Here is a 26,979-nt window from a genome sequence, read left to right on the forward strand (position 1 = left end):
AAGAATCGACAATATTTGAAAAGTCCAGAGGTATTCCGAATTATTAGTTTAGAACAGGAAAATGGCGGCAGATGGAACAGAGGGATGCATGTATACGTTCAATTTGAAACCCAGCTGTATCAACGCTGTCAAGTGGTCAAGTGATGGGCGTGTGGCCATAGCAGCAAACGAATGTGTACTTCTCATGGTAAATTACACTCCACATGTCATGTTGTAGCTCAAATGATAAAAGCCTATGTAATAATCCGATTACTTACTTAACGTACTGTACAGTGTAAACACAGGGATTCGTTATGTCTAAGATAAACACAGTTTTTGTGTAGGTGTGCTGTAACCCGTATCAGTAAAGCATATGTGCATTTAACACATTTTTAAGGAACCCCTGTGGTCCAGCCAGAGATGTATCATAGCTCACTGACCCTCAGGAAGACTCTCATTTTGACCAAAAATTACCAATCTCCCTCGAAACTCCCTCATTCAAGTCTAGATCTTAACTCACACAAATTGAAAATCAACATCCTTTCGGAAAATGATCTCCAGCTAGTTACTGCAGGATGAGTGTAATGATCATAACACAGGTGTGTCTAAATCAAATGAATGCTTTTTTTGGAGTAAATATTTTGGTACATTCATGTAGAAAGGGAAAGATAAAATGAGCAAAGAAGTTTCAGTCATGTTTCATTCCCTTTTTCCCTTTTAGGACATGTGGAATGAGGGAGATCTTTCTCATTTGAGATTTCAGAGGTTTGGACACCTATGACATATATAGGAGTTTCTTCTGGCCCTGACAACAGTCAGACATTGGTAACAGGGCCTGAGGAAACTTAAGTATTGTAATATATATGTCTCTGGTCCAGCACTTACAATGTACCATGACCCTTGCATTGAAGATAACTGTCAGAATAGGCATGTACAAAAAAAATTCTTCTGATTGATCTGACTTCAAAGTTTTTAAACAAAATAAAAATGTACATCTGGTGAGACATATATGCATGTTAATATATAATGTTATTGAAAGTTACATTGTTGGTTTGTATGGATTTTCACCCGATTTTTACAGGAACTCGATTATTCCCCACACCAGCTAGTGTCATCATCAAGCTGCCACATCAAGTCCATACCAGCATGGAAAGAACAACACAACATGTCTGGTTTGGATGAAGTGCAATTCAGAGATCTCCAAGAAAACACAAAATCTCCAGGTCTGAAACATTGATCTGATATATGATTAATCCCATATTGTACTATCCAATGCATCCATTGATAAATCCTAATCAGCAGTTTGAATTTGATTGTTTACCCCTCACCACTGTAGACCATAATGGACTCATCCAGATCAATCCATGGTAGGGTTGATTGAAGTTACATAGGGGTGAAAGGGTTAACATTTGTACACTATAAATTACATAGAATATAAGTTACATAATTAAAGTGTGTGCCCCTCCTCCCATAGTCCCTGATGTAGAAGGACATGATCCAACGGGCAATTTAAGTTGGGGGGACTCTAATAATGAACTTTTAGCTTAATGTGATTCATGATATCTTCGATGCAACCCTGAATTAAAGGGGTTCAAACCTGCAAAAATGAAGGAAGATAATATGTTATAGACATAAATTTGTTTTTCAATTTGTTCAAATTTATATCCTTCAATATCTGTAAAGGTCAGAGGTATAAAATTTGTTTAAAACTTCAAATGATTTCTAATGAGCCATAAAAGCCAGAATATTTCATCTGTAGCAAGGATGGAGGGCAAGTCTAGATCTATCAAATTATTGGCTGTTGAATGACACTGACTACTGGTAACTTGCAAGGTCACAGATATCGATCATATCAATTGAAAGTAATAAATATTAAGATAAAAAGAAGTGAGTTATGAAGGTATTTGTATGTGATTTTTCCACCAAATTATTGATATTGTCATATTGTTTTGTTTTGTGTGCAGAATTAAAGCAAGAGCTTGCTCTTGACCACACACTATGTCCACTAGTGAAGTCAGCCTCAACGCACGCTGGGTATCGGACAATCTGCTGGTCACCTGTCGGAGGAGACAGATTAGGGAGGTATGTTTCAGATTCATTAACTCCTTTATATCACAGAATGTAGTCATAGAATCCCCTTTCCCCTTTATGACCTATTAATATACTAGATAATCATACATGTATTTAATATATTCCACTGTATCCACTACTTAGATCAGTGTTATGCATGTATATTTGTATTATGATCACATGGTAAAATCTTTGATGAGGTTTTATCTTTAAAGAACTCATAAAGATCTTGTATTTAAGATATAAACATTGATTTTTGGGACACTGATACTGAAGTCCTGGATTCTTGTTTTTTTCTGTGGATCTCGCACACATTTTGAAAGCCCATTGATCATGACTCATCAATATTAAGAAGTGATGTTTACTTCAAAAAATCATAAAAAAATCTTTCCATGAACAATGTAGCTCTTTATTTGAAAATTTCTTGAGTATGAGATTGTATCTAAAACATCTTTTGATCACTTATTCCTTTCACCACTATAGATAATAATTGACTTTTCAAAATAAATGTATGGTAGAGTCTTTACTCAAGTTACCAAGGGGCGAAATGGTTATAAACAAAACAATATACTAGCCCATCCCACTCAGACAAGAATTGATGATTTCAGTTTTTAGCTAAGGCGTTAGCCGCCAGCTATTGGTATTACTTTAGTTAATGAGCTCAGATATTCATAAATGTCGATTTCACACAGACGGCCTCTAGCGGTAGTCACTGGTACTAAATTGAATCATATACCGGACCTACTGTCTTTATTATGCGTAACTTTGGACTCAAATGCACTTGAATGGCTTGTAAATATCATTACTTTTCTTTATAGAACATATGATCTTATCACAACGTCGTATTCTTATTGAAAATGCACCCTGTTTATCTCAATCGGGAACTGCTACTTGAATGTAGGTCATGCATGCTACACGCAACTTCCGGTAAAAATACTTCAGTTAATGAGCTCAGATATTCATAAACGAGACATAACGTCACCTTCTAGTAATACTAAACAAACTGCAAATAAAATCCATTACCACGGACTCAAGTTCACTCAAACGTCATTGGATATAATCTTATTCTTAGTTAGAACTAAGTATCCTTCTAAAACTTCGTATTTACTCTTGGAACTGTCGCTGGATTAACCCTTTACACGGAAATATTGTCCTGTGATTGGCTAAAATTGGTGACATTTACGTCCCTGTTTACAATTATATATTGCGTGGTCAGAGCTATGAAGCGGTCCTGTTCCAACTAACTGAGGATAATCAAAAGTGCTAATCAGTAATAATATATCTGATTCACGCTTCATATGATTATAATGTTATCAAAATATTGCATATTCGTTCATCGTTAAAATAACAAATCCTTACTAAAAACTCTAAAAAAAGAAACGACGGCCATGTTAGATCACGCGTGATGTTATCCGTTTCCTTATATGGCCTTCACGGCCAAATATAGTATTACTACTGATGCGGTCATGTTTACTACAATTTCCATATTTGGTCATGACACCCATATTTAGACGTCTGACCTATATCGGAAAGATTGAGGAAGTTTCCAACATGGCAGTCAATTAGGATTTCGCTTGCACTTGTTACGTAAACTTGATAATTTAACGAAATATAAGGCGGAGTATAACTTACAATTATGTAGGAGATCAACATAAAAAGTTCATATTACAAACCTATTAATGGATACGGATCCTGTCAATTAATTCTAAAATCGCCTCCGTGTGATTCACACCAGGCTTGCCTAACTAAAATGGGATCAACCGGCCGGGGCAGATGAGACCGGGAATCATGTTAGAACTAGCCACTGTCCTTCTCTAGTTCCATATTGGTATTCTAACCTGAAGGCTTTTTTTACCTTCGCAGTATTATCATTTTGTTCTATTTTCATCATAAGATATGCTATTGCATTTTTATATCGCCTTCTCGCTAATTACAGCTCAGCCAGAAACGAAAATATGCTCCGATAGGCCTACATTTTATATGTCTGTTGGTGTGATTTGTGTTTTTCGTTTATTGAAGTATTACCATATAACAGGACTCTTTTATTTCAATATACACAAAAACAACAACACCTTCGGAATGATTTCAGACATATACTGCGGGAAAACACGAGTGATCTCCCTTACATTTAGACATGCGCACATTTTACTTTCGTTTTGTGTAGGCCTAGACATCATTCGCAACGCGAAGCGGAAAAGACGAAAATGCAGGCGAGTGTTGACTTAATGTTAGGCATGTTGTTTAAGCAGCATTGACAATGAACAATATACATACACTTCTGCAACGTTTACCTACTACTGATTCATAAATAAGGCTATGTATCCCGATTTCGGTGACTTGTGGCCAAGCATGCGGCCGAAGCCGCAGAGAATGGCGCATGTTGTCAGCGGCGATGACAAAAAGGAAGGTGCTTCTACGGTATGTATAGCAGTTATTATGCAAAAACAAACATAATAAACGGACGTTTTACTCTAGTGAATTACAGCGTCACGAGGAACGTCTTTCTCCAGACGTGTTGCAAAATTTTCGAACTGCTTAGTTGCAAACTGATTTCACTTAAGCGTTGTTTGTGAGGATATTTGGCCTTACATTTCTTCTCATTCAGTTAAAAAAAAACATGTTATAAACATTGTATTATTAGATTCATTGTGATGTTGGCTTTCATTGAAGTTTCAATTGTTATACTACTTGATGTTTTGGAAACTTAAACAAGTATAGTAGTTCTAAATATTATGAAATGACAGAAACATTAGGCCAAACAAATTACTTGTGTTTCTACTATCAGAAAAAAATAGGGTAGGTATGTATTAGCTAGGCATTTTATTGTTAATTTGAAAAATATCTTTACTGCGCTAATATAGAGCAGGAGTTCTGACTTTAACAGTGCATATAAAAACTTAAGGGTATTGTAGAACACAAATCTGAGATAAGTCTGGTTAACCACACTGGTGTCGAACACACCAATAAGTATAGTGTGTATAATATATCATAGTTTATACACATCATATTACTATTAGTGTGTCCAGTATCTGTGGGGTTAGCATAAACTCAATATTTGTTTTAAACTTTTAATTGGCCTTATATAATGATCATTTATAGGTCAGACAGGGTTTGGTTTCCAATTCGGAAACTAGACCTGTTAAAACAGTTATCATTTGTAATTTAGAGATTAAATATTTCTAAGCAGAAAAAAATGAACTATAAATATTTTTCAACCTTTTCTGAGTTGTACAATTTTAGAGTATCTTCTGTCTGAAATCTGAACATAACTTGTTTTATGATAAATGTGTAAAACAATTCCTCATACTGGGGTAAAGTTTTTCTATATATAGTCCCAAAAACTACAGATAAAATCCTTGAGCACGTACAAGATACAAAAATATATATTTTACGTCCATTTTGCAAAACATACAACATAAGCTACAAAGACAAAACATGAGTATAATAACAGAGACCAAAATATTACAACATGGAAAAATAAAATAAAAACATGTATGTACATGTAGTATACTGTAAGCTCAGAAAAAGAGTTTATCACTTGGAAAGCACTTAATAGGCACATTGAACACGGTAAGCACATCAGCACATGGTAATTTAAGCACATTTAGAACATTTGCATACAGCACATAAAAAACAAAACCATAACATGGAAAGCTTATTAGCACATAGTAGGCACATTTGCACATTGTAAGCAAAATAAAGGAGTGCAATGGACATCTCCATGTTTCCTGGTTAATTTCTTCTTTATGGAAACAACCAGGGGAGAGTGATGTTCTGCTTCATCTTTTGTATTAATGAAAACCGTGAATATCTAAGTGCGTGTGTTTAAACTAATTTTGTTTTGTTTTTACTGGTACCTTTTTATGTACACATGTTTTACCACCTAAGGAATTAGATGTCTTAAGCCCCCATATGATGTGCTGTTATAAGTTGAATTTAATGTACATTTTGTTTATATTTAGTTCTGCTACCAAAGAGATTGACTTATTGAAATGTTTTTGAAACATTTTAATGAACTCCTCAGCTTTAATGCCTTATTTCTCACTATACAAGCTCATATTGCTATGCCTCCTATTTGTTTGAATATCATCTCTAAACATTATTGCTGGTGCAGAAATTATATGGTAACTATGTTCTATTTTAGGGGGGGAAAGCAATCAATATTACAACAGACAGGGATGGTTATTGATGGGAGAAAGGAGGATGAGAAATAGGAACTGTACCAACTCTCTCATACCTTTGAGGACTTCATGAACTTTTTCAAAAGGCTGCAAGAACTATACCAACAGTGACATGACATTTTGAAATCTGTCAGTTACTTTATAGAGGAGGAACCTCTGACTAAATCATTTTCTCTCAGACACATGAAAGCCGAGTCCACAGATCCTTCCATCAGCGAATAGTTCAAATGTAGTTCAAATGCTTTCCTCGCAAACTTTTCCTTAATGGAGAAGTCAGTGATCTTTACTTGGAACAGATTGAATCTGTGAATATTGATGCTGAAAGCCTGATGAATGTGATTGAACAGCCCCTACTTGATGCTGAAACCCTGATGAATGTGATTGAACACCCACTACTGACTAAGGGCACAAATGTTGGAAACAACGTTTGTTTTGATCAATATAACACTATGGGTGGTGGGAGCAAATTGGAAAAAAAATTAAAAGTATGTTTTTAAAGATAGAAATACTGGTCATGGCTTCCTTTTAGTTTTTGTCCAATGAATTAAAAGTCAACGCAAATGTTAAGTAGTAAAAGAAATGTAAGATCCCTGGTATACATTGTACTTTTAACAATGCTTATGATCAATATCAATAAAATAAAATAAAAGTTATAATATGTAACTTGATATTTGTTAACTTCGCTCGATTTTACTGTGTCCAACATTTGATATTAAATCTTGTGTGATATATGAGAGGGATAGCACACAAGATTGTATCAATGTCAATGAAAGCAATTATTTCTTAAGTTTTCAACCATATTTCTTGAAACTTCATTTCTAAATTTCATACATCAATTGTTCAAGACAGTTTTAAGGTCAATTTCATTCAGTCAAGGTGAAGGCTACAGCTTCACAACCTGTTCATGTACATGTGACAGAGAAATTGTCAGTGCATTCCTAACTAAGTATTCAAACCAAATTTTATAAACCTTGATCCATCATTCTCAACATTAAATCATGCACTACCTGTTTGCATATACACAAGCAACCTCAACTTTCAATAAGTCCTGTTGTCAACATTTGTTGCACAATGCTATCAGTTCTGAAACCAACAATCATGACAACTGTAATAACATAGTATGTGTTCTAGCTGGTACATTTGCAGTACTCTTTTGAAATGTATTTGAAATTAATATGTGCATCTTATTTCAAATGCTAGCCTATGAAGATGATAAAGCTGAACATATGCTATAAAGTTGTTGTTTTCTTTGTGAAGAATTTATGCAATGGAAATAGAGGGAAAATAATGTAACTCTCCTAATCTTGTGTGTGTGTGTGAGTATGTATGTTTATATTTTGTTTATCTTATTCAATATTGAAACATACAACAATGTATCATATTGAATTAGAGTGCTTTTTATATTATTTGTTCATGGGAACACAGATTCAAAATAGTTCCATTTTTCATAAGAAGAGACCTTTTCACTGCAGTGAATATGTAAAACACTTTATTTAAAAGTTTTTCAAAATTATTGAGAGACTTGTAAATTTATGGGTAGCAGTAATCCACTTGCTTATCCACAATTTAGTTTCGGCAAGTAAACATCCTTATAAATATTGTTCTGTAACAATATACACTGACTGATGCAAAATTGAAACTTGAACAAAATTCACACGTATTAAAAAGCATGCCAACCCTGGTCGATGTGCACACTTTACAAGATAACTTGCTTGAATATATATTGATCAATATACAAACTTAGACGATAAGTTCAAAGTTGAGTGAAATCCATGCCTAATTAATTAGCATACTGTACTCTGATTGGTCAATGGTTTTATGCCAAGTAACTTTGTTAGATAAGGCAAGGGTTGATATCTTATTCAACAACAAAGGCAAAGTTCAAAGATGTTCACAATCTGTGCATAATCTATTCAATGGTTTAAAATAATCAGGTATTGGTCAAAGGGGTAAATGCCAGTTTCAGTTTTTAATGTTCTATGAAATACATTGTATGGACAAAGGGAAGCAATTCCAAATTCCTATGCAAATTAATTATCCAAAGGTTTAAAATGATATATTCTAGAGGAAACTTGGTACCACTCTTCTGACAAACCTATAAAGATATACTGTACACACAAGAAGAATAACTTCACAGTGGTACACTTTTACATAAAACTTTGATTCATAACAAATTAACAGTAAATCCTTCTGTACAATATGATGGGAACTTCGTCTTTATTTTGTTCTCCATTCCAAAAATAATATATATATCTTTTGCCTTAGCTTTCAGTACTTTCAGTACTTTGATTGTCGATTGAAATCTGTTCATATCTTGAACCAATATAATACAACTACAGTGTTTTTATCAAACAAAATATCTATTATGATTGCAGGTGTATCTTGGCAACTCTGTCACATGATCACAGACTGTTGTTGTATAGCACACAGGACACCCAGTCAACTTGGAGTCTGGTAAGTTATAGGTAAAGTAGGACCCCCAGTCTGAGTCTGGTAAGTTGTATGTAAAGTAGGACCCCCAGTCGGAGTCTGGTAAGTTATAGGTAAAGTAGGACCCCCAGTCTGAGTCTGGTAAGTTGTATGTAAAGTAGGACCCCCAGTCGGAGTCTGGTAAGTTATAGGTAAAGTAGGACCCCCAGTCTGAGTCTGGTAAGTTGTATGTAAAGTAGGACCCCCAGTCGGAGTCTGGTAAGTTATAGGTAAAGTAGGACCCCCAGTCTGAGTCTGGTAAGTTGTATGTAAAGTAGGACCCCCAGTCTGAGTCTGGTAAGTTGTAGGTAAAGTAGGACCCCCAGTCTGTGTCTGGTAAGTTGTAGGTAAAGTAGGACCCCAGTCGGAGTCTGGTAAGTTGTAGGTAAAGTAGAACCCCCAGTCTGTGTCTGGTAAGTTGTAGGTAAAGTAGGACCCCAGTCGGAGTCTAGTAAGTTGTATGTAAAGTAGGACCCCCAGTCAGTGTCTGGTAAGTTGTAGGTAAAGTAGGACCCCAAGTCTGTCTGGTAAGTTGTAGGTAAAGTAGGACCCCAGTCGGAGTCTGGTAAGTTGTAGGTAAAGTAGGACCCCAGTCGGAGTCTCGTAAGTTGTATGTAAAGTAGGACCCCGATCAGAGTCTGGTAAGTTGTAGGTAAAGTAGAACCCCCAGTCTGTGTCTGGTAAGTTGTAGGTAAAGTAAGACCCCAGTCGGAGTCTGGTAAGTTGTATGTAAAGTAGGACCCCCAGTCAGTGTCTGGTAAGTTGTAGGTAAAGTAGGACCCCAAGTCGGAGTCTGGTAAGTTGTAGGTAAAGAAGAACCCCCAGTCTGAGTCTGGTAAGTTGTAGGTAAAGTAGGACCCCAGCCGGAGTCCTTTAAGTTATAGGTAAAGTAGAACCCCCAGTCTGAGTCTGGTAAGTTGTAGGTAAAGTAGGACCCCAAGTCGGAGTCTGGTAAGTTGTATGTAAAGTAGGACCCCAAGTCGGTGTCTGGTAAGTTATAGGTAAAGTAGGACCCCGGTCAGAGTCTGGTAAGTTATAGGTAAAGTAGAACCCCCAGTCGGTGTCTGGTAAGTTGTATGTAAAGTAGGACCCCAGTCAGAGTCTGGTAAGTTGTATGTACAGTATTACCCCCAGTCGATGTCTGGTAAGTTATAGGTAAAGTAGGACCCCCAGTCTGAGTCTGGTAAGTTGTAGGTAAAGTAGGACCCCAGTCAGAGTCTGGTAAGTTGTATGTACAGTATTACCCACAGTCGATGTCTGGTAAGTTATAGGTAAAGTAGGACCCCCAGTCGGAGTCTGGTAAGTTGTAGGTAAAGTAGGACCCCAGTCAGAGTCTGGTAAGTTATAGTTAAGTAGAACCCCCAGTCGGTGTCTGGTAAGTTGTATGTAAAGTAGGACCCCAGTCAGAGTCTGGTAAGTTGTATGTACAGTATTACCCCCAGTCGGTGTCTGGTAAGTTATAGGTAAAGTAGGACCCCCAGTCGGAGTCTGGTAAGTTATAGGTAAAGTAGGACCTCCAGTCGGTGTCTGGTAAGTTATAGGTAAAGTAGGACACAAGTCGGTGTGTGGTAAGCTATAGGTAAAGTAGGACCCCCAGTCGGAGTCTGGTAACTTATAGGTAAAGTAGGACCCCCAGTTGGAGTCTGGTAAGTTAAAGGTAAAGTAGGACCCCCAGTCGGAGTCTGGTAAGTTAAAGGTAAAGTAGGACCCCCAGTCGGAGTCTGGTAAGTTTTAGGTAAAGTAGGACCTCCAGTCGGTGTCTGGTAAGTTATAGGTAAAGTAGGACCCCCAGTCGGTGTCTGGTAAGTTGTAGGTAAAGTAGGACCCCCAGTCGGTGTCTGGTAAGTTGTAGGTAAAGTAGGACCCCCAGTCGGTGTCTGGTAAGTTATAGGTAAAGTAGGACCCAAGTCGGTGTGTGGTAAGCTATAGGTAAAGTAGGACTCCCAGTCGCAGTCTGGTAAGCTATAGGTAAAGTAGGACCCCCAGTCGCAGTCTGGTAAGCTATAGGTAAAGTAGGAACCCCAGTCGGAGTCTGGTAAATTATAGGTAAAGTAGGACCCCCAGTTGGAGTCTGGTAAGTTATAGGTAAAGTAGGACCCCCAGTCAGAGTCTGGTAAGTTGTAGGTAAAGTAAGACCCCAGTCGGAGTCTGGTAAGTTGTATGTAAAGTAGGACCCCCAGTCAGTGTCTGGTAAGTTGTAGGTAAAGTAGGACCCCCAGTCGCAGTCTGGTAAGTTATAGGTAAAGTAGGACCCCCAGTCGGAGTCTGGTAAGTTATAGGTAAAGTAGGACCCCCAGTCGCAGCCTGGAAAGTTGTTAGGGATACATGTACAAGACAGCCAGTCAACCATTGTGTCTAGTCAGTTAATACAACCAGCTTCATGTTATGCTGTACTTAAATTGTAGACTTTTTACAGTTTCGTTATTTACTTCAACAACTGATTTTAAAATCAACAAATTCTAATATGATAACATTATAAAGAATAGAAAATGTAATAAAATCCTGTGTAAAAGTATTCTTATTTTCAGTAGTATGCTGAAAGGAGAAGTAAGGTTTCTTAAATTAATTTGTTTGTGAAAGCGAAGAAACCACTTGCAGAACAAATTATATGTGCCCCTAAGGATTGTTTTTTTTGGATCTTGACAAAATTAAGAAGATATAATTTATTTTGTACTTTGTTTTTTACCACACAGGTAGCTGACCTGTCTAAATTGTACCTAGAGAATTCTGAGTGGAAAAATACAGATCGTACTGACATCAACTACTTGAAAACCAAGATGTACAGTCTTTCAGCTCTAGGTGTGTATATGTATGTACATATAGAGACAATAGAGACCTTTTGAACTATCAAAGGGACTCCTGGGAAATGTGATCCAAAATGAAGTTTTAAAGCCATTTTAAAATTAATTTCACTATCTGTAACTATGTTACATGACGTTAGGTATATACTTTAATTCTAAGCTTATTAGCTCACCGGGTCTGAAGGACCAAGGTCAGCTTATGCCATACCGTGGCGTCCGTCGTCCGTCCGTCAACAATTTCTTTAAACAACTTCTTCTTCTTAACCACTGATTGGAATTTAACTAAATTTGACTGGAAGCATCCCTAGGTGGTGGGGATTCAAAATTGTACAAATGGTGGGGCTGACCCCCCCAGGGGGCTGGGGGGTGGGGCAAAAAGGGGGCGATTTGGCTATATTGCTTTAAGCGACATCTCCTCTGGAACTAAGAGATGGATATCAACCATATTTGACTGGAAGCATCCCTAGGTGGTGTGGATTCAAAATTGTACAAATGGTTGGGCTGAGGGGTGGGGCCAAAAGGGGGGGGCATTTTGGCTATATTGCTACAAACGACCTCTTCTGTAGAACTATGCACTGGATATCAATCATATTTAATCAGAAGCATTGATGGGAGGCAGGGATTCAAAATTGTACAAATGGTGTGGCTGACACCCGTGGCAGCTGAGGGGCGGGGCCAAAAAGGGTTATTTAGCTATACTACTTTAAGCGACTTCTTCTCTGGAACTAAGAGATAGATATCAACCATATTTGACTGGAAGCATCCCTAGGTGGTGGGGATTCAAAAGTGTACAAATGGTGGGGCTGACCCCCCAGGAGGCTGAGGGCTGGGCCAAAAGGGGGCAATTTGGCTATACTGCTATACACATGGATATATTGATCATATTTGGTTGGAAGCATTCATGGGAGGCAGGGATTCAAAATTGTACAAATGGTGGGGCTGACCCCCCGGGCTAAGGGGTGGGGCCAAAAAGAAATATTACTTGGAAATGGTTGAGATCCCCACCATATAACCATATACATACAATTGCTGAGTATAAAGAGAGGAATGCACATTTGCTTCCAGGATGGCTATAGCGTCTCGCCCCACCCTTGGAGACTTAACCCCTGGGTCATAACTTTGAAACGGTTAAGATCCCCACCCCAAAACTATATATACAATTGTTGGGCATAAAGAGACGAATGCAGTCATGATATTAGAATTGACCCCAGGGTCTGCCCCACCCTTGCAGACATAACCCCTGGGTAATAACTTTGAAACGGTTGAGATCCCCAACCAAAAACTATATATACAAATGCTGGCAGTCATGATATTAGAACAGTCATGATATTAGAGTTGATCCTGGGGTCTGGCCACAACCCTAGGGACCTAGTTTCTGAGTCACAGCTTGGAAACAGTTGAGATCCCCACCCCATAACCATACATAAAATTGCTGGGCATAAAAAATCAAATACAGATATGCTACAAGGATTGGCCTTGGGGTCTGGCATATTCCCTTGGATCTCATTTGGAGAATATTTTGACATGATTGCTTAGATATCCAGGTGAGCGATACAGGCCCTCTGGGCCTCTTGTTAACTATTTCTCTGTGAACTACGGAGGCATATCTACATGTGTAGTAGGTAAGGGAAGTAATACTGCTTACTCTGACATATTCGTCCAGTCAGATCAAGTAGACAACTGGCTTGTGAATATTTTTGTCTTGTTCAAATGTAGGAAATTAAGGCCTATATGTACCATTTTAATTAACAATAAGTATATAAAGTAATTTCACATACAATATCAAATGAAGATATATGTTTTAAATTCAGTATGAAGCTTTTATCATTTCTCATTCTTGGTATAAAATATTCAGTGTGATAAATGGAACTTGTAGATTCAACAAAATATTACTCAAGCTTGATTTAGAATGTCTACTCATAACAAAACTTGTTTTTCTCTGTTGAAGATTTCAGGGAATTCTTTTGTAAAGTAGCTTGTTGAATTGATACTATATATTTATTTGAAAAAATAAAATCCAGAAATGGCTTGGACCACAACATGTACCGAGAGGAATGCCAATTGCTCAACAGGGACAGCCATTTTATCTGTTGCCATGAGGAACGGTGATATTGTGCTTTGGTTGATCAAGTTTCCATGCCAGTCCCAGTAAGTCTAAAATTTGAAAGAAACTTCACTTGATTAATTTGCTGGATGCCCCTGCATTATCTGAGTTTGTATCAACAAGAGTTTACTTTAAGTATTTATTTCTCCCCAAATGTCTCTACTAGACAATGCTATGATTTTGAACTCTGCCTGTCTGTCTGTCTGTATTTAAATTTCTCCAAGACATTTCCCATTTATTTTTTTATCTGCAGTTGTCAAAGTTTGTATGTGAACACCTCTAGATACAGAGTTTCTTAGGAGTTGGTTACTATGAATTACATGGTACTCTGCCATGTATGTTGTTTGAGAGTTGGGGACTATGGATTACATGGTACCCGGGGACTATGGATTACATGGTACCCTGTCATGTATGTTGTTTGAGAGTTGGGTACTATGGATTACATGGTACTCTGTCATGTATGTTGTTTGAGAGTTGGGTACTATGGACTACATGGTACTCTGTCATGTATGTTGTTTGAGAGTTGGGTACTATGGATTACATGGTACTCTGTCATGTATGTTGTTTGAGAGTTGGGTACTATGGACTACATGGTACTCTGTCATGTATGTTGTTTGAGAGTTGGGTACTATGGATTACATGGTACTCTGTCATGTATGTTGTTTGAGAGTTGGGTACTATGGACTACATGGTACTCTGTCATGTATGTTGTTTGAGAGTTGGGGACTATGGATTACATGGTACTCTGTCATGTATGTTGTTTGAGAGTTGGGTACTATGGATTACATGGTACTCTGTCATGTATGTTGTTTGAGAGTTGGGGACTATGGATTACATGGTACTCTGTCATGTATGTTGTTTGAGAGTTGGGTACTATGGATTACATGGTACTCTGTCATGTATGTTGTTTGAGAGTTGGGGACTATGGATTACATGGTACTCTGTCATGTATGTTGTTTGAGAGTTGGGTACTATGGATTACATGGTACTCTGTCATGTATGTTGTTTGAGAGTTGGGGACTATGGATTACATGGTACTCTGTCATGTATGTTGTTTGAGAGTTGGGTACTATGGATTACATGGTACTCTGTCATGTATGTTGTTTGAGAGTTGGGGACTATGGATTACATGGTACTCTGTCATGTATGTTGTTTGAGAGTTGGGGACTATGGATTACATGGTACTCTGTCATGTATGTTGTTTGAGAGTTGGGTACTATAGACTTAATGGTACTCTGTCATGTATGTTGTTTGAGAGTTGGGGACTATGGACTACATGGTACTCTGTCATGTATGTTGTTTGAGAGTTGGGTACTATGGACTACATGGTACTCTGTCATGTATGTTGTTTGCAGGTGACAGGGTATATGTTGGTGTGCTAATCTCCTTGTGATAGCGCAGATCTAATGCCGACTTTATAGTGCTATCTCATTGAAATACCATGCTGAAGGCATCCAGCACAGCATTCCGCTCGGTCACATTATACTGACAACGGGTGAACCAGTTGTTGCCATTCCCCTAAATGCTGAATGTTAAGCAGGAAATAACAACTACCACTTTTAAGGACTTTGGTATGTCCCGGCCTGGGGACAGAACCTGTTGCCTTCCTCACCTGGGAGAACGCTCAACATTCAAGCCAAAAGTGAGGTGTTGCCAAGGAAGGCGCTAGGAAATAAATGGTAGTTAAAAGTAGAAAGAAAGATAAAGAACCCAAATATTGCAATGGGCACAGCAGATTTATTTTGGTCGCATTTGTGTCCCCATATAGAGGACACCAAAGTAAATCCCCAATTCTGCAAGGGGGTTCCCGCATTAGTCGCCTCCTATGATACATGCAGTGGGCAACAGCAGGTGTATTCTTTTCCCGATCCCCGACCTGCAGGGGTGAGTATGGAAGGGTAAGAACTAGTAAATTCCGAAAATTGATACACTACAATTTTTTTTTTTTTGTGTCATTTCTGAAGAACTTTAGCCCCTTAAAATTAAAGAGATACAGTAAACATAATGCTGATCCAGAGATAAAATAATGGTGCATGTTATATGGTATTGCACACTGACAATGTGCAATAACATGCAAGGTTATTTCATGTCTAGTATTACTATTTGTATGGGTAAAATGTTCACAATAATGTCCATAGGGAGGATTGCAAGCTTCTGAAGAAAATGACCTTCACCTCAAATGCTCCATCTGCAGTGGCATGGTCACAGACTCCAGTTACTATGGCAACAGGTATTACCTATTTATTATTTCTGAAATCATCTTATTGTATCTCCTAGCTAATTAGAAACTCTCTATTAAAACATACATTACAACTATTATGTACATGTTATAAACTTATAAACTTAATCACTCCTGCTGGCACGTATGGAAGCATACAGAGGGTTTAATAAAATATCAGTAATTCTTTTTTTTATTGTTGCACATCAAAGATGGTCAAGGTATCCTCTGATTGACATGATCAATATTATAAGCTACATGTATGGTTTGTTGTATTATAACAGGTACACAGCTGTAGACTTTATGGCTGTGGGATAGTAAGCTACCTGTATGGTTTGTTGTATTATAACAGGTACAGCTGTAGACTATATGGCTGTGGGATAGTAAGCTACCTGTATGGTTTGTTGTTTTATAACAGGTACAGCTGTAGACTTTATGGCTGTGGGATAGTAAGCTACATGTATGGTTTGTTGTATTATATAACAGGTACAGCTGTAGACTTTATGGCTGTGGGATAGTAAGCTACCTGTATGGTTTGTTGTTTTATAACAGGTACAGCTGTAGACTTTATGGCTGTGGGATAGTAAGCTACCTGTATGGTTTGTTGTATTATAACAGGTACAGCTGTAGACTTTATGGCTGTGGGATAGTAAGCTACCTGTATGGTTTGTTGTATTATAACAGGTACAGCTGTAGACTTTATGGCTGTGGGATAGTAAGCTACCTGTATGGTTTGTTGTATTATAACAGGTACAGCTGTAGACTTTATGGCTGTGGGATAGTAAGCTACCTGTATGGTTTGTTGTATTATAACAGGTACAGCTGTAGACTTTATGGCTGTGGGATAGTAAGCTACCTGTATGGTTTGTTGTATTATAACAGGTACAGCTGTAGACTTTATGGCTGTGGGATAGTAAGCTACCTGTATGGTTTGTTGTATTATAACAGGTACAGCTGTAGACTTTATGGCTGTGGGATAGTAAGCTACCTGTATGGTTTGTTGTATTATAACAGGTACAGCTGTAGACTTTATGGCTGTGGGATAGTAAGCTACCTGTATGGTTTGTTGTATTATAACAGGTACAGCTGTAGACTTTATGGCTGTGGGATAGTAAGCTACCTGTATGGTTTGTTGTATTATAACAGGTACAGCTGTAGACTTTATGGCTGTGGGATAGTAAGCTACCTGTATGGTTTGTTGTATTATAACAGGTACAGCTGTAGACTTTATGGCTGTGGGATAGTAAGCTACCTGTATGGTTTGTTGTATTATAACAGGTACAGCTGTAGACTTTATGGCTGTGGGATAGTAAGCTACCTGTATGGTTTGTTGTATTATAACAGGTACAGCTGTAGACTTTATGGCTGTGGGATAGTAAGCTACCTGTATGGTTTGTTGTATTATAACAGGTACAGCTGTAGACTTTATGGCTGTGGGATAGTAAGCTACCTGTATGGTTTGTTGTATTATAACAGGTACAGCTGTAGACTTTATGGCTGTGGGATAGTAAGCTACATGTATGGTTTGTTGTATTATAACAGGTACAGCTGTAGACTTTATGGCTGTGGGATAGTAAGCTACCTGTATGGTTTGTTGTATTATAACAGGTACAGCTGTAGACTTTATGGCTGTGGGATAGTAAGCTACCTGTATGGTTTGTTGTATTATAACAGGTACAGCTGTAGACTTTATGGCTGTGGGATAGTAAGCTACCTGTATGGTTTGTTGTATTATAACAGGTACAGCTGTAGACTTTATGGCTGTGGGATAGTAAGCTACCTGTATGGTTTGTTGTATTATAACAGGTACAGCTGTAGACTTTATGGCTGTGGGATAGTAAGCTACCTGTATGGTTTGTTGTATTATAACAGGTACAGCTGTAGACTTTATGGCTGTGGGATAGTAAGCTACCTGTATGGTTTGTTGTTTTATAACAGGTACAGCTGTAGACTTTATGGCTGTGGGATAGTAAGCTACCTGTATGGTTTGTTGTATTATAACAGGTACAGCTGTAGACTTTATGGCTGTGGGATAGTAAGCTACCTGTATGGTTTGTTGTATTATAACAGGTACAGCTGTAGACTTTATGGCTGTGGGATAGTAAGCTACCTGTATGGTTTGTTGTATTATAACAGGTACAGCTGTAGACTTTATGGCTGTGGGATAGTAAGCTACCTGTATGGTTTGTTGTATTATAACAGGTACAGCTGTAGACTTTATGGCTGTGGGATAGTAAGCTACCTGTATGGTTTGTTGTATTATAACAGGTACAGCTGTAGACTTTATGGCTGTGGGATAGTAAGCTACCTGTATGGTTTGTTGTATTATAACAGGTACAGCTGTAGACTTTATGGCTGTGGGATAGTAAGCTACCTGTATGGTTTGTTGTATTATAACAGGTACAGCTGTAGACTTTATGGCTGTGGGATAGTAAGCTACATGTATGGTTTGTTGTATTATAACAGGTACAGCTGTAGACTTTATGGCTGTGGGATAGTAAGCTACCTGTATGGTTTGTTGTATTATAACAGGTACAGCTGTAGACTTTATGGCTGTGGGATAGTAAGCTACCTGTATGGTTTGTTGTATTATAACAGGTACAGCTGTAGACTTTATGGCTGTGGGATAGTAAGCTACCTGTATGGTTTGTTGTATTATAACAGGTACAGCTGTAGACTTTATGGCTGTGGGATAGTAAGCTACCTGTATGGTTTGTTGTATTATAACAGGTACAGCTGTAGACTTTATGGCTGTGGGATAGTAAGCTACCTGTATGGTTTGTTGTATTATATAACAGGTACAGCTGTAGACTTTATGGCTGTGGGATAGTAAGCTACCTGTATGGTTTGTTGTATTATAACAGGTACAGCTGTAGACTTTATGGCTGTGGGATAGTAAGCTACCTGTATGGTTTGTTGTATTATAACAGGTACAGCTGTAGACTTTATGGCTGTGGGATAGTAAGCTACATGTATGGTTTGTTGTATTATAACAGGTACAGCTGTAGACTTTATGGCTGTGGGATAGTAAGCTACCTGTATGGTTTGTTGTATTATAACAGGTACAGCTGTAGACTTTATGGCTGTGGGATAGTAAGCTACCTGTATGGTTTGTTGTATTATAACAGGTACAGCTGTAGACTTTATGGCTGTGGGATAGTAAGCTACCTGTATGGTTTGTTGTATTATAACAGGTACAGCTGTAGACTTTATGGCTGTGGGATAGTAAGCTACCTGTATGGTTTGTTGTATTATAACAGGTACAGCTGTAGACTTTATGGCTGTGGGATAGTAAGCTACCTGTATGGTTTGTTGTATTATAACAGGTACAGCTGTAGACTTTATGGCTGTGGGATAGTAAGCTACCTGTATGGTTTGTTGTATTATAACAGGTACAGCTGTAGACTTTATGGCTGTGGGATAGTAAGCTACCTGTATGGTTTGTTGTATTATAACAGGTACAGCTGTAGACTTTATGGCTGTGGGATAGTAAGCTACCTGTATGGTTTGTTGTATTATAACAGGTACAGCTGTAGACTTTATGGCTGTGGGATAGTAAGCTACCTGTATGGTTTGTTGTATTATAACAGGTACAGCTGTAGACTTTATGGCTGTGGGATAGTAAGCTACCTGTATGGTTTGTTGTATTATAACAGGTACAGCTGTAGACTTTATGGCTGTGGGATAGTAAGCTACCTGTATGGTTTGTTGTATTATAACAGGTACAGCTGTAGACTTTATGGCTGTGGGATAGTAAGCTACCTGTATGGTTTGTTGTATTATAACAGGTACAGCTGTAGACTTTATGGCTGTGGGATAGTAAGCTACCTGTATGGTTTGTTGTATTATAACAGGTACAGCTGTAGACTTTATGGCTGTGGGATAGTAAGCTACCTGTATGGTTTGTTGTATTATAACAGGTACAGCTGTAGACTTTATGGCTGTGGGATAGTAAGCTACCTGTATGGTTTGTTGTATTATAACAGGTACAGCTGTAGACTTTATGGCTGTGGGATAGTAAGCTACCTGTATGGTTTGTTGTATTATAACAGGTACAGCTGTAGACTTTATGGCTGTGGGATAGTAAGCTACATGTATGGTTTGTTGTTTTATAACAGGTACAGCTGTAGACTTTATGGCTGTGGGATAGTAAGCTACATGTATGGTTTGTTGTATTTGAACAGGTACAGCTGTAGATTTTATGGCTGTGGGATACCAGAATGGAAGGGTAGACCTAACATCTGTTAACTTAGAGGACGGCAGTATTGTATCATCGCTGTCCCTCCATACTGATGAAGATTTACTGACAGCCAGTTGCCTTTATATGAAAATGATTTCACAGGTAAGAACTGATCAGGTGTTAGAAGGATGGAATTTGGTATGGTCTTAATACAAAAACTGTGCTATGCTGAAGTTTCCTGTTCAATTTGTAAAAAAAAACAAAAAAAAAACATAACCTTTAACCCTAAATGAAGAGTCAATTAATCACATGTCTTGCCCGTTTGGTCAAATTACAGCTATTCAAGTAATGTCAAATTTAAGCAAATTAAATTAAAAAGATAGATACTGCTATAGAATGCAAACATTTTAATGGGGAACTACATGTATTTAGGATTCAATATCCTGTAAAATATCTTCTCACAAGTTTTTTGTTTGAGTTTGCATTGTAAGATGGATATTGAGCTTGAAATAATTTATTAATTAGAGGTGTGTTAGTTTTACTGTTTACAATTAGAAGTTTTTTTACCTGCCTATTGTAATATTGAAATATATTTTACAGGACCAACTTCTGGTGCTGTTTGCTAAGGAGTGTTTTCTGATGGCATATGTAGTGAAAATCAGTGACGGCAGCTTGCGTTTACTTCATAACAGTCATGTGATGGTGGCCACCACGCTGTATATTACAGGTAAAATAGTAATGCTGTTATATCTGGAAAATTCACTTACTCATTAATTTATGCATTTCATGGTCTCAAATTTCATTGTTGAAATATCACAGACTATATATGTAGGTTTTGAGTGCTTAGAAGGGTAACTATAATAAGGTAAGGCTCATGCTCACAACTGATATAGAACAATAAAAACACCACTGCCTTGTCCTACTCGCACTGAATTCCAAACCACACTTTGTAGTATTTTACATACAAATGGACAACATAGCTTGGAATTTAACATTTCTCCCTGTCACCATATGATGGCGATGATGACGTTAACGTTGGTACTGTTTAACAGCCAGTATCCTCCAGTTACGTACATCTGTCACGGCATGTTTAACGACGTCGTCAAAATCCATCATGGGTTCCACTCCCGATACACACATATTCTCTACTTGGGATATGTCACGGCCTAATTATCAAAGGCGTGCTTTTAGACCAAGACTACTACCTGCCCATTGAATATTACAGAAGTACTACACCTTACTTCAAATTGAATGTTTCTCTCCTAAGCATCCCAACTTACCAATGCACAATGGCAGCCTATCTCCACAGCTCTCCAACCCTTCTCCTCTTTTGTCATCATCTCCCAAATCATAACGTGGAATTTTAGACTCCTTTATTAGTTCTTTGTCTCAATATGCCAAAGAGCATTATCATATCATGATCTGTATTCTACTGTAGCTGTACATCGAATTGCTCAATTTTTTTTCCTGATGAGTTTGTGTAACACAGTGATATGAGAGTTGTTTACCTTACACAGCTGTGTGTTACAAAGAGGAGGTGTTACTCCTGTCTACCTGTGATGGTCTGCTCTTCAAGGGAAGCGTCAGTGTCACAAATAAAGGTGAGTTGCTAAGTTTTCAAACTTAAAACAAGTCATCATGAAGTTCAAAAGTCTATAACTGCTGAAATAAGTTGATGGTCAATCTCTGACCCAGTGTTTAGCTGATACATTTGTTTTGTTCTGCCTAGATTTGATGAAGATATGATATATCTTTGTTTGAAATGATACGTGTAGACCAGACTAGCTCATCACTGTGTGTGGCTCTGTATGATACGTGTAGACCCGACTAGCTCATCACTGTGTGTGACTATGTATGATACATGTAGACCAGACTAGCTCATCTCTGTGTGTGGCTCTGTATGATCCGTGTAGACCAGACTAGCTTATCTCTGTGTGTGGCTCTGTATGATACGTGTAGACGAGACTAGCTCATCACTGTGTGTGGTTCTGTATGATACGTGTAGACCCGACTAGCTCATCACTGTGTGTGGCTTTGTATGATACGTGTAGACCAGCCTAGCTCATCACTGTGTGTGGCTTTGTATGATACGTGTAGACCAGACTCGCTCATCACTGTGTGTGGCTCTGTCTGATACGTGTAAACCAGACTAGCTCATCACTGTGTGTGGCTCTGTATGATACGTGTAAACCAGACTAGCTTATCACTGTGTGTGACTCTGTATGATACGTTTAGACCAGACTAGCTTATCACTGTGTGTGGCTCTGTATGATACGTGTAGACCAGACTAGCTTATCACTGTGTGTGGCTCTGTATGATACCGCTGGGGATCCGGAATAGGGGATTTTTTATTTTTGTGTGTAATCAGCAATAAGACCATGTCTGGGACAAATCCCACCGATATCTTTTGTAATTCAGTAGAAATCCCACCAACAGTTATTTCATCACCCTGTAATAAACCCACCCCCTGCTTAATAAGATGTTATGGCCGCTTTCGTTAATCGCGATCCGAACGGTTGGACCAGAGTTGTTCGTTTATGAAATATGGTAGGACCGAGTAATCTGATGCTGCTGTGAGGGAAACCTTGCAAGGCCTGCATAAACATTTGCAGGTCCGCCAGGATTTATACCCAAAAATGTTACATATAAAAACAGGCAAACCTGTTGTTCTGCATAAATGAATAGGCCCTTTGTGTTGGTCCACTGGGCTTATTGCAGAAGAAATATTAGTACCATAAATTGATTATTCAAAAAACAGTTAATTTGGATATGTGGATATAAGTATAAAAATTGTGTATCGCTTAAATTTGCTCTAGTTCAGACAAAACATATGTGGAACTGCAAAAGAAGATACAAACATTCAAGTTAGTAATAGAAAAATCACTATAACATTGCATACTTTCCAACTTTAATTTTCTGACCCCTAGAGAAAAAATACTTCTTTAAAATGACAAATTTGAGTTGTTCTTTCAGATGAAATTATTAGATCTTAGAATATTAGTAATAGTTTAACAAGCTCCCAGGTTGAATTGGAGGGTCCAGAATTGGGAGTCTCCCTCCTAAATAGGGAGAGTTGGCAGGTATGGTATCAAAACGATTAAGCCATTTATACTATTTATCACATAATGTACTGTGTTATCCAGTGAGTATATATATCCATGTCATATTTGTTTGCTTATTTGTCTATTTAATATGACCTATCAGCCCTGTGATTGGTTGTAAGTTTCAATTGTTTCAATTGTGACGTCACTCCTAGGACAAGTACACGACATCACAGACTTATGCACTGGAGTCAAAATGGCGGCTTTTTACATTTCAAGGTTGCATGAAAATTATCGTTTTACACAAATGAATGCCACAAATCTTGATTATGTGCTCGCCAGAGGCTCGCTAAATTGAAAAATTCTTAGACTCGTTTCATAAATCGCATATGAAATGGAAACTCATATATTACATCAATTTTCATGCTCATGTTTTTGGTAGGTGTGTCTATAAGTCTCAAGCAATGGAATACAGACTTTACACGCAGCACAGAAAACAATAGTGGGCAGTGTTACGGTGTTGACTTATCAGACAATTGTATGCTGATGTGTGCCCTCATGTCGTACGTATTACAAAACATATTCATCAAGTTTAACAGCTGTAGATATACAGAGTTGGGGGAAATCCTGGAATTTGAGAGCAGTAGGCCATTTTCAGCAATTTTTAGTCAATATCAAAATTAAAAGGGGGCATTCTATGTAAAATTAAAAGAAAATTGGGGTCACTATCAGTTTTTAGGGTTCAGTGATCCCATGGCCGTTTCCAGGATTAACCATGCAGAGTTGGAGTTGTCAGAGTGACTTCGTTATATATTGTACCCCATACATCAGACATATCTTCCTAACATTATGTTTGAAGTCATTGTTTCATTCCGACATTATCAGATATTTTTCTGTCATGAATATACATGTACAGTTTACACATCAGTCCTAGGCCCTTTGAAAATCTCAAACACTGAATTGAGTGTCTTCATGTGTACTCTGAGGCTTCCTGATTCCGAATGTCTGATGCTATGTTATTTGAATGCATAATATAATGTGTCTTCATAATATATTGTGTTATCTGTATGCAATATGTAAAACCTTTGTCTCACTGTTCATATCTATCAATAATACTGTAAAGGTGTAGTTCCTTGTAATTTTTGTTCTGAATTACAGATCATCAAGAAAGGATTTTGGAACTTTTAAGGCGAAAATGTTCAAGAAACCTATGAACGTAAGATACATCATAAATATTTATTGCTATTTTTACCATTTAGATCTACATCCTGAAGTTTGTTTGTCAGTATAATTTAAGCCCGATAAGCCATATAATATAACTGTATAGTTGTTTATATTCACTGGGTTTACGTGAATGCATTAAAATTCGCAAAATTAAAACCGTTCTGAATATATTTTGAGATCTTCGTCTTAAGATCGTTGCTTCACATGTAACTTTTCAGCTTGATGTGCTTTATAATGTAGGATATACACACCGTATAGTTTATGTAACGTTACTGCTTGTTGCTAAGTAACAATACTCAGAACTGTTTGTGAGGTATTCTGAAATAGACTTACAGAAATTGTTATTCGTGAAATTAAACCCATGCAAAAAAGTTCTGGACACAAAATCACGACATTTTAACCCCAGGAAATTTATAACTACTATATAGCACTGTGGCCCAAGCTTATGGCCTGGCCTCGCTCATTGCTTTGCTGATTTCTTAGGGTTTCTCTCAAAGAACCCTATTCTCAGTGATTTCTCTAAATGATCCCCTGTGTCTGGTACTTCCCCTTGGTCTTCACACGCACATTATATACAGCCTATCCTTTTATCTTACAATCAGTATTTTCTGTTTAACTTTAAACTCCATTACAGCTGCATGTTCAGCCCATTATTCACGAATCTGATGAACTGGAGGAACTAAAGAAGAAAGTGGAGAGGATGATTAAGAATGAAACAGGTACAAAAATCCTAGGAAGAACAACAGTATGATTTGTTAAGAACATTTTGTAGTATCAAATATTTTCAACAAATGTTTTGCCTGAAGGAATAACAAACAAAGGCTGAAGAATGTTTCCTGTTTGTAAGCTTTAAGCAGGCCAGTCCTTCATGTACCAGGCTACAGTGGAATGTAATTGGTTTAGATGAGTCTGATACTCATCTTAACTTAAACAGAGCATACATGTATATATTGTTTTATATGTAGCTTCATTTCTGTACCCAGATATTTACAAAACTCCAATATCCATGTAATACCGGTACACGTGATAGCTCGTCACCTGTTGTTTGTGTGATGAGCTAGTGACGTACATAATGATTTTAAAACATCGTTTTCTGTTCCTCTGTTTCCATTACTCACTGTAGCGCCCTTGACGTGGATGGTGGACGTGATGGAGACGTTCCGTATACATCTGTGGCAGGGTAAAGACTTGGCCCCTGCAATCACTAATTACATCTCCAACCCCACCTCCTGGTATACCCTGCCTCTCAAAACACTCCGAGTCCTCAGGTACAGCTATGTAGGTTGACTGCTTCCTAGTGTGTCCTTTTGTGTCTGATGACACAGGCTATTATATCAAAAGGAAAAGAAGGTCGTCATGCTATTAATTCACATTCAGTTTTGAAAATGGCATTGAATTCTATATAACAAGCTCGTGATGAATTCCTACACTATTGTTTATTATGTGAAAATCTGCCGTTTTTGCAGGTATTTCTTAATCACCATCAATTTACACATACCAAGAAATCCAGATTCTACAGAACCAAACCAGGTATGTATGTTGGGTGTAAAACCAGGTATGTATGTCAGGTGTAAAACCAGGTATGTATGTCAGGTTTAAAACCAGGTGTGTATGTCAGGTGTAAAACCAGGTATGTATGTCAGGTGTAAAACCAGGTATGTATGTCAGGTGTAAAACCAGGTATGTATGTCAGGTGTAAAACCAGGTATGTATGTCAGGTGTAAAACCAGGTATGTATGTCAGGTGTAAAACCAGGTATGTATGTCAGGTGTAAAACCAGGTATGTATGTCAGGTGTAAAACCAGGTATGTATGTCAGGTGTAAAACCAGGTATGTATGTCAGGTGTAAAACCAGGTATGTATGTCAGGTGTAAAACCAGGTATGTATGTCAGGTGTAAAACCAGGTATGTATGTCAGGTGTAAAACCAGGTATGTATGTCAGGTGTAAAACCAGGTATGTATGTCAGGTGTAAAACCAGGTATGTATGTCAGGTGTAAAACCAGGTATGTATGTCAGGTGTAAAACCAGGTATGTATGTCAGGTGTAAAACCAGGTATGTATGTCAGGTGTAAAACCAGGTATGTATGTCAGGTGTAAAACCAGGTATGTATGTCAGGTGTAAAACCAGGTATGTATGTCAGGTGTAAAACCAGGTATGTATGTCAGGTGTAAAACCAGGTATGTATGTCAGGTGTAAAACCAGGTATGTATGTCAGGTGTAAAACCAGGTATGTATGTCAGGTGTAAAACCAGGTATGTATGTCAGGTGTAAAACCAGGTATGTATGTCAGGTGTAAAACCAGGTATGTATGTCAGGTGTAAAACCAGGTATGTATGTCAGATGTAAAACCAGGTATGTATGTCAGGTTTAAAACCAGGTATGTATGTCAGGTGTAAAACCAGGTATGTATGTCAGGTGTAAAACCAGGTATGTATGTCAGGTGTAAAACCAGGTATTTATGTCGGGTGTAAAACCAGGTATGTATGTCAGATGTAAAACCAGGTATGTATGTTAGGTGTAAAACCAGGTATGTATATGTCAGGTGTAAAACCAGGTATGTATATGTCAGGTGTAAAACCCTTTATGTCCAAATTCAGACAGGCTGATAAAGTTCAAACTTTTAAGAGTTATCCTTAAAATTCCTGAACAATTTAATTAAAGGAATAACAATGAAAAGTCCTAAATGTTAATTAAGGTTTATCTCAGAAA

General features: G+C 37.8%; 1 protein-coding gene across 5 annotated transcripts in view; it reads left to right on the forward strand.

Moving 5' to 3' along the window:
• The first annotated feature begins 18 nt into the window (after window positions 1-18).
• The window catches only part of LOC110461971 (general transcription factor 3C polypeptide 4-like), a 31,051-nt gene continuing 4,090 nt past the window's right edge, over window positions 19-26,979 (forward strand). For 4 of the 5 annotated variants that reach the window (XR_002464210.1, XR_002464209.1, XR_002464211.1 and 1 more), the window contains exons 1-15: window positions 19-187; window positions 1,061-1,202; window positions 1,944-2,061; window positions 8,606-8,684; window positions 11,393-11,498; window positions 13,522-13,648; window positions 15,743-15,834; window positions 20,007-20,164; window positions 20,603-20,729; window positions 21,520-21,603; window positions 23,486-23,606; window positions 24,202-24,259; window positions 24,902-24,986; window positions 25,391-25,535; window positions 25,734-25,797. Coding sequence is in view for 2 of the 5 variants with exons in the window: in XM_021515723.1 (XP_021371398.1) it covers window positions 62-187; window positions 1,061-1,202; window positions 1,944-2,061; window positions 8,606-8,684; window positions 11,393-11,498; window positions 13,522-13,648; window positions 15,743-15,834; window positions 20,007-20,164; window positions 20,603-20,729; window positions 21,520-21,603; window positions 23,486-23,606; window positions 24,202-24,259; window positions 24,902-24,986; window positions 25,391-25,535; window positions 25,734-25,797 (1,632 nt within the window). In the remaining 3 variants the exon portion in view is untranslated. The remainder of the gene's footprint in view (window positions 188-1,060; window positions 1,203-1,943; window positions 2,062-8,605; window positions 8,685-11,392; window positions 11,499-13,521; window positions 13,649-15,742; window positions 15,835-20,006; window positions 20,165-20,602; window positions 20,730-21,519; window positions 21,604-23,485; window positions 23,607-24,201; window positions 24,260-24,901; window positions 24,987-25,390; window positions 25,536-25,733; window positions 25,798-26,979) is intronic. The other variant, XM_021515722.1, reaches the window with a different exon arrangement.

This window comes from Mizuhopecten yessoensis, unplaced genomic scaffold, assembly GCF_002113885.1.
Source record: "Mizuhopecten yessoensis strain PY_sf001 unplaced genomic scaffold, ASM211388v2 scaffold10713, whole genome shotgun sequence".
NCBI lineage: Eukaryota > Metazoa > Mollusca > Bivalvia > Pectinida > Pectinidae > Mizuhopecten > Mizuhopecten yessoensis.